General features: G+C 39.3%; 1 protein-coding gene across 1 annotated transcript; it reads right to left on the reverse strand.

Annotated features, from left to right (window-relative positions):
- Nucleotides 1–439: 439 nt before the first annotated feature.
- Nucleotides 440–5,225, reverse strand: DMRTA1 (DMRT like family A1; the record flags this gene model as incomplete). Its single annotated transcript, XM_081237908.1, has 2 exons — nt 4,569–5,225; nt 440–1,287 (listed from the first exon to the last, which is right to left on the reverse strand). Exons 1-2 carry the CDS (start codon nt 5,218–5,220, stop codon nt 440–442), a joined length of 1,500 nt encoding a protein of 499 aa, XP_081094034.1. The 5' UTR covers nt 5,221–5,225.
- Between the last annotated feature and the right edge of the window lie 3,758 nt (nt 5,226–8,983).

Consider the following 8,983-nt stretch of genomic DNA (forward strand, 5'->3'; position numbering starts at 1 on the left):
AAATAATAATTATTTAGAATTATCTCAGTTTTTCAATTATTCCTTCTGCTTCATTTTATATAACGCTAGACTGCTTTATAATGTATGTTTTAATTATAAACTCCATTTTTTCAATGAAATAAAAACAAGTATAGTTTTAAAATAAGAATTTTATAACTGATATCTTAGGGAAAAAATTCATTACAGTAAACATATTCCCTGAAATGGCTTTATTCAAGGCACAAAGAATGTTTAAATGTTTCTTTCCCTTAATAAACGCTAAAGAAGAGTCTTTAGATCTCAAATCGATTATACTGCTCATAAAAAAAATAGCATTTTTAAAGCCCAGTAATCCACTCCCATACATACTGAACACATTAACAGATGTGGGTATGTGTGGGTGTGAGGGTTATATTGCATGCTTCTAGAGATATTCCAAAACGGGAGGTAGGCAGATGCATTACATGTTGTTCTGATTTGGCCTTGAATACAGTCTGCCACCAGTTGCTGAATCTTTGATGGGAAGGTAAGAAGAATCCCTAATCATCCCTGAAAAGGCATAATCCAAAGCTGGCCGAAAAGGCAATGCTGGTGCAAACCCAGGAGTTAGGTAGGGAGACATGAAACCAGACAGCCCTCTTCCTGGAGAGGAATATGCCAGCCGTAATGGACTGATACCTAGTCTAGGATTTAAGCTGTAGATACTTGAATCACCTCCATAGGAAGCAGAAGTACTGTGAAGGGGAGAGAAAGCTGATTTATTTCCTAGAGTTCCAAAACCAATTCCAGCTAAACTTAAATTCGAAGCTCTCTGAAAAGCTGTATTTTCCAATGCTCCTGAGCTTGCTAGGTCCCTGGTGTCTGGTTTGTGTTCTTTCCCATTCAGGACCTGTTCAATGGCTTGGACCACATCCCCTTTGCAGAACTGTAGAATGCCTTCTAGACGGCTGCGTCTGTAACTTGGGAAAATCTTGGTAAGGATATCAAGAGGGTCTCTTGGTCTAGAGGACACAGTGGGAAGGCTGACTGTGGTATCAGTGAAGTCTTTGGCCCACTCACTTTCATTTCCTGATTCCAAATCAGAGGATGACAGGGACCTGGGACTCTCTTCACCTCCTGACTGCTCCCCAGGATGAGGAGACTGAATGCTATCATCCTTGTTTGGGTTTTCTGAAATAGATGACCTGACGTTTTGTTTTCCAGTGACATCATTAGACTTAGGAGATGATCTCAGGGTAAATTGATGGGATTTAGACACCAGTTCTTCTTGTCCACTCTGGCATGAGTCACATTTACTCTCTTTTCGTCCTGGGGAAGAGGAAAAAAAGGAATGAAATAAAGGGAAAACTTCCAAGAACACAGTACTGCCCACTCAAAATTAATGCTGGATAAAATAACTTGTTTACTCATAGTATATCAATAATACTTATTAATCACTGTAAGAGATTTTAATGAACAAAAATTATAAAAGATCATTTGGAAATGCAGGTGTTGGAATAGTGGGAAAATGCTATTTATTATGTCATTTCAGGATCACAAAATTATATAATATACAAACGCTGTAGTTATTTAGGAATCAGAAGATGAAAGTCTATTGTTACCTCCAAACTGTTAACACCAATATTTCACACTATTTGCCCATTTGGTGATTCAAGATTTTCCTAAATGTTACCCAAGTTTTGTCATTATCCGCGGGAGGGTTTTTTTCCACAATGACACAATGCAAAAAGAACTAAACAGAACAATTGTTTAGATAAGAAATCAGAAGAAGGAACAATCTTAGTATGAAAACGAATATTCTATTTAGTCACTAATGATAAATTTCAACAACTATTTTTTTAATGCTCACATTTCAGGTTCCAATTAAGTTACCTGAATAATGTGAGAAAATAACTAAATTGTTGATTTCATTTCAAATCTAAACCAATAATGCCAACTGCTGTACCAATCTCAAATCATACCAGAGCTTGCATGTTTCATTTTATGTGAGAGACAATACGAAGTTGGTATTTTTTCATAATCCTCTATGAAATATGGACTTTCTTTTTAAATCTCTAGGAAATATCAATAAAAGTTTACAAATTGTTTCTAAAATAAAACTATTAACTGCACTATTTTCACTATTGCAATCTGTGTATATTTTCAAAGTGTCTTGTAAAAAAACATTTTGGTCGCATGCTTTAAATTGCAACTCACTTCCAATATTAAGGGCAATTTTTCAAAAATGTTTTTACATAAAACCTGATTTTCTACCTCAACATGTTGAGTATATGAATATTAATGAAACAATACTATCTTTAAAAACCTTTTGCAAGGCTAATGCCAGGAAAATAATAACAAATAACTTTTATTTTGGTTTACATTTCCTATAGATATATTTTATCTCTATTTCTGTTAGAAAGAGTAAAATGTCAATGGGGTACTCAGTTTTACTGTCAAACTTTCTTTTGGTACAATGTTCATGAATGTAACAAAACATACATTGCCTAAAGCAGTGATTTGCAAACATGATTTGCAATACTATGTTTTCTCAAGGAGCTGTCCTACATTCTAAACAAATATCTACAGTTTATTTTAAAATTAAAGTGTGTACAATTTAACACTTTGAGGGTTAAAGTGCTGTCATTACATCAAACATATGACAAAAGGTGCTGCTCCTGCAAAATCACAAAGATTCTAGTATTTTCACCTTAAATAAAACAATAAAACCTATCTAATAAAGTAAAGATAGATTAGCCTTGGTGTGCCATTCCATTTTATTTATATATGATTCACCACATATGACCCCCTGAACATGTAAGGTATCAAAATTTCACCTCTACAGTAATTTATGCATAAAATAATTTTTGGTATTACATTGTATTTATGGAATACAATATAATGTAATAAAATGCTGATTGCATAAGCCTATCTGGATAATAAGCTGTCTTTAAAATACTGTGATATCATTTACATCACCTCTGTTCCCTCAACTCCTACAGCTGGTTTTACTTTACTTTTATCATTGTATGCTATGTCTTGTATGGTAGTTTTGGGACACACATAGTTTTCCTTCTTTCGAACATAATGTTCTTTTGTGTAGGAAAATCTTATTCGCCTCTGCATCACTGTTAGTCTTGGTCTAGTGAATAAATAGACTACTACAGTTCATGGACATTGTATAAGAGGAGGCAGTTAGTTTAGAAGCAGCTTTTCAAAAAAGAAGGTCAACTGAGGCAAACAATAAAATAAAATAATTGACCCCATAAAACAGCACCCACCCCCAAAAAATCACATAAATAAATCAATGCCTAGCAGAGAGCTGTCAGTCGAATCTGTCAATTTAGTTTGCAGAATTTTAATTTTTACTTCTTCTTATAGCAGTTTTGCTTAACAGCTTCGTTCTCCAGCCCTCTTTCATTTTTCATGAAAAATGTTTAAAGTCCATTTTGTCCACTGACATAAACTAGAACATGGACAAAAAGGTGACACAGGTGAAAACAAAATCATATATGCCTTATTTAAGTAGAGAGACACTCTTTTCAAAAGCACAAAAGTACATGCTGTGATCTGTTAAGAGCTGCAATTTTCACAATTCAAGGAAGCGTTCTAATTAATAACTTACTATATCATTATCTTATAATTTCATATGATACAACTAGTCTCAGATTTATACAAAAATACCAAAATGACATTTTCAGTGACCTACTTGTAGGACTATGAAATTCACTAAAATACAGTGAGATTTACATTAGCATGAAAAGTTAAGTTGGGATAACCCTAGTCAAAAAGAAAATCTTTTCTACCTAACACAGGGGGTGAAGACAATTTTCAGTCAATAAATAAGAGAAAAAAAAACTTCTTGGATAAGAAATCACTAAGGATAAGATCCCCAAGGATAAGAAATTCTTGGACTTTGAAATTCATACCAATGTTTTTACAAACCTGATTTTAGAAAACCTAAATTTCTTTCCTATGAGAAGAGGTGAAACTGCAAATGTTAGAGTCTTCTACACTTTTGGAGGCTGAAAAGCAGTTGAAGAAAAGGGATAGAATGCTTAAAATTTTTAAGGGAAGGGAGTAAAAATGCTTTGGTAGATTTCAGTCTCTTCCCCACTTCTAGTTGGCTTGTCCCAAAGGTAAAGAACTGTACTCCCAACCATAAGTGAGTTTTCCATGCAAGATCAGATGAACTCTAGCTTTACAAATGAAACTAGTACAGAGCAAGCTCAAAACGTAGCTCCTCTCATTAAGCTTTTCACTCCATGCCTGCTCTCTACTCTCACAGAGAAAGTCATAGCAACTTGGACACAAACTCCATTCCTAAAATGAGTTCCTCAACTGATCACTTGCACTTCACTTTTTCATTTCTTTATCCTATCACCTAAGCTTTAGGTCCTAAGGGAACAGAAAGCCCTGCTGAAGTGAATGTGTCAGGCCTCTAACACCCTTACTAACATTCATATTGCAGAGCAGTTTCCCAGAACTTAAATGCTTCTTTTAAACAACTTTTCTTGCCCTCCTCCATGCCACGGCAGCTTATTTCAAAGATTTTTTTCTTCAAAACAACCATTTTTCTTTTGCAAAGAACAAATGTAAGATCTACTCACCTTGTTTTTCCTCTGTATAATCTGGCTGGAAAATCTCGAAAGCAGGAGTCGCCAGACCACTAGCCTGTCTCGAGGCACTCAGTCCCAGTGCACTCACCGTCGCAGGGCCGCTTGCTGTGGTCTGGGGATTCTCCATTCTGCTGCTGCCTCCTCCGGATGATCGACCCCCGGGCCCTGAGGGTCCAGGGTACAGAAGCCTCTGCAGCGCCCGGGCTTCGCTCTCCTCCTGGGCCTGCTGCCTGCGCAGCGCCACCTGTGCGGCCATGACGCGCTGGCGCTCAGCGATCAGGGTGCACTTGGCACACGCGCAGTCCCGCCAGCGGCAGAAGCGTTTGTGGCCCTTGAGGGCTGACACGACTCCGTGGTTGCGACAACGGGCGCACTTGGGTGTTCGTGGGTAGCCGCAGGCCACGGCGCCCACCCCCCTTTCCACTCCGGCAGGCGGCGGGCAGCCTCCGCTTCCCGCGGTGGCGGCTGCGGCTGCCCGCAGAAAGAGGCTGGACGGGCGCAGGAAAGTTGGAGGAACAGGTATCCCCGGGGGTACCGGTAACGCTGGAGACTGGGGCGGAGGGGCCGCTGCCACCAGCCCCGGGGCCAGGTGGGGTGGGCCGCTGCCGCTTTGGTCTCTACTGCCACGCTGTGACTGCTCCATTTCCGAGAAGTGTCTGGTGAGGGCTCGCCACAGAAGAGTGCGCTGTCCACAGCCAACCCTGCTGGGATGCGAGGGCCGAGAGGACCAGCCTTGGTCCCGCTGCTTCCCACCCACACACCGACAGTCTGGCACAATTCCCGTGAAGAACTGGGGACAACCGATCCCCACAGCTGGAAGCTCTTAAGAGGCGCAGATGCCACTGAGCCTCTTAGAGTCCTGGGGCGCTAAATTAATGCCCGGTGCTCCTAATGCCCGGTGCTCCGCGCGCCTTCGCCTTTGGAGCAGAAGAAAGCAAGACTGCAGAGGCTACCCCGCCCACCGGGTCTACTGGCCAAGGGCTGAAAACCCGGGGAGGGAGGGCCAGGGGCGGAGAGTGGGGACCTGACCGTCTGGGAGGAGGGGCGGTGGGAGACAAAAGAAACTGTCCCTTCGCGCGCGCACGCACACGCGCACACACACACACACACACACACACACACACCTTTCTCCCACCTGCTTCCCCATGAATTCCTCAATGTATATTTTTTGTAAGATACCTTCACTCCCTGCCCCCATGCCTCTTACTACCCTTCTTAAATTAAGCAAGATTTGAAGTTCTTTCCCCAGTTCCTCGCTCCTCTTACAAAAGTTTGAAGATTTGGACATGGAGTTCTCCTTTTCTTTCCTTTTCCCAGATGAAGTCTTTAGGATGGTAGCATGGCCAATATTAATGAGAAAGCACAGCTTAACAAGCTGCAAATATTACCCACACCTGAAAGGTGCCTTATTTTAAACGGGTCTTAGGGCTACGTCTAAACAGTGGGTAAGTATTTAAGGGACCTGATTCACATTCAGAATCTTCTCATGTATTATGTTTATTTAGAGATGCAAATTTGGATTCTATATATCGTTATATTTTGAAATGTTATTGCCCAAAGAAGTCTTTATGAATTTCTTATCTAGATTTATACATAGCAACTGTTAAAACTATTTCAAAAATACTTCACGTTTCTGTTGTACAGTATTGGGGAAGGTCATGTAGACCATTCTTTAAACATGCTATCATTAAATGCACTCTTGAAATATGCATTTAATGCCTTTAATTGTAAGAAAAGATCATACTGCTTTTAAACCAAAAGACCATTTGAGGCTGAAAATTCATGAGTGTCTGTTCCTTAATGGAAAGAAGAGTCAGGGCTCTATCAGTTTTTCAAGATAATATTCAACTGCCTTGACAGGCAATTGATATTCTAGCACTAAGATGGCAAGTAATAATGACATTTTTACCATTCCACCTATTTGACGTCCAGGGCAGACACTGTTAATCAATCTGGGCTTTCTCCTACCTGCCCACTTCACACCAACACCACCATCACCATCCTCCCATATGGGCATCCTGACATTCTATCATAGAAGCTTCCCACCCTTCCTAAGCATTGGAACTACCTAGGGAACTTTTAAAAGATATAAATACTTAAAACCAAGTAGACTGATTCTTTTGGCTGTGAGTCTTTTAAACTCTCAAACTGAAGATTATATACAACCAAGGTTTAGAACTGCCACTCTAGGAATTCCTAACCTCTGCAGATTCTGTAATACCCAAAGTTTCTCACACCTCTGTATCTTTGTTCAAGCCACACTTACGTAAAATCCAGTTATTCCCTTACTGTGGAACTCACATCCAATATATGAGTAACGAGTTTTCAGTGCTATTTGGATCATTAAAGTACAGAGAATTACCTAGCGAGAAAACAATTCCTTTTTTCTATTATTTTTAAAGACGTGGTTACATAAAGGAAAATGCTCGGCTTGGTGTAAATATGACATTATAATTTGTTAAGCTTTATCAATTATGCTTTTTGTGTGTGTGTGTGTGTGTGGTACTCGGGCCTCTCACTGTTGTGGTCTCTCCCGTTGTGGAGCACAAGCTCCGGACGCGCAGGCTCAGCGGCCATGGCTCACGGGCCCAGCCGCTCCGCGGCATGCGGGATCCTCCCAGACCGGGGCACGAACCCGTGTCCCCCGCATCAGCAGGCGGACTCTCAACCACTGCGCCATGAGGGAAGCCCCAATTATGCTTTTTAACAAAAAAAAATTAAAAGAACCTAGGCAAGTAACATTGTTTACCTGGAATTTAACACTATTTTTCTATTTTTATTTGATTTTCAAAGTTATCTTCCAATTATGGCAAGTGATATTGGTTTTTATTCAGAAAAGTGAAAATAATTCTTAAAGTAAATGTATTTAAATAAAACGGGTGTCTACTGACAGGGAAAATGACAAAATGTGTGAGAGGCTGAAAACAAACTTTTCTGATAAAAATAAAGGAAATCGAAATAAATTGAGAAATAGACCATTTCCATGGGTCAGAAGACTCAACATTCTTAATAAGACAGTTCTACCTAAACTGATCTATAGATCAATTCAACCTCAATCAAAATTCCAGCAGACTTTAGTAGAAATTGTCAAACCCCCTCTAAAACTCATTTGGAAATGCAAAGGAAAGACGTGGCATAGCCAAAACATCTTTGCAAAAAAAAAAAAAGGATAAATAAAGTTGCAAGGCTAACAATATCTTATTTCAAGAATTATTATGGGGCTTCCCTGGTGGTGCAGTGGTTGAGAGTCCACCTGCCGATGCAGGGGACATGGGTTCGTGCCCCAGTCTGGGAGGATCCCACATGCCGCAGAGCGGCTAGGCCCGTAAGCCATGGCCACTGAGCCTGTGCGTCCGGACCCTGTGCTCCGCAACGGGAGAGGACACAATAGTGAGAGGCCCCCGTACTGCAAAAAAAAAAAAAAAAAAAAAAAAGAATTATTATGAAATTATGATAATCAAAACAGTGCATTACTGGTGAAAAAATAGAAAAATCAACCAATGTGACAGAATAGACAGTTTAGAAATAGACTCACCCATAAATAGACAACTAATTTTAGACAAAGGTGCAAAGACAATTCAGTGGAGAAAGGACAGTTTTTTCTCAGCAAATTTTGCTAGAATTGAACATCTGTATGCAAAAAGAAATTTAACTTTGATCCGTACCTCATGTGACTTATAAATATTGACTCAAAATGGATCACAGACCTAAATATAAGTCATAAAACCATATAACACAGGAGAACACCTCTGTGACCCTGGTTATGCGAAGATTTCTTAGATACACCACCAAAAATATGATTCATGAAAAGAACAAATTGATTAATTGTACTTTATCAAAACTAAATACTTTTCTTCTTCAAAAGACACTATTAGACTGAGAGAAAATAGTCGTAATACATATATCTGATAAAGGACATGTATACACAACATATAAAGAAATTTCAAAACTCCATAAGAAAAAAACAAATATTTTTAATGATTTGAACAAACATGTCACCAGGGAAGATATATGGATGGCAAATAAGCACAACAAAAGATTCTGAACACCACTAGTCACTAAGAAAATACAAATTAAACTTACGATGAAGTACCACTACACATCTATTAGAATGGCTAAAACTTGAAAGATCGACCATATCAGGTATTGACGGGAATGTGGAGGAGCTAGGACTTTCAAACACTGCTGGTGGGAATGTAAAATAGTACAATCACTTTGCAAACCAGGTGACAATTGCTTAAAAAGTTAAAACATGTTCATATCATATGATCCAGTCATTCCATTCCACTCCTAGGTATCAACCCAAGAGAAATTAAGCAAATGTCCATAAAAAACCACAAAATTTCATATTAGCTTTATTCATATAGCAGGAAACTGGAAAAGCCCAAATGTCCATCAACAGTTGG

The sequence above is a fragment of the Mesoplodon bidens genome (genome assembly GCF_964165515.1).
Source record: "Mesoplodon bidens genome assembly, chromosome: 6".
Taxonomy (NCBI): Eukaryota; Metazoa; Chordata; class Mammalia; order Artiodactyla; family Ziphiidae; genus Mesoplodon; species Mesoplodon bidens.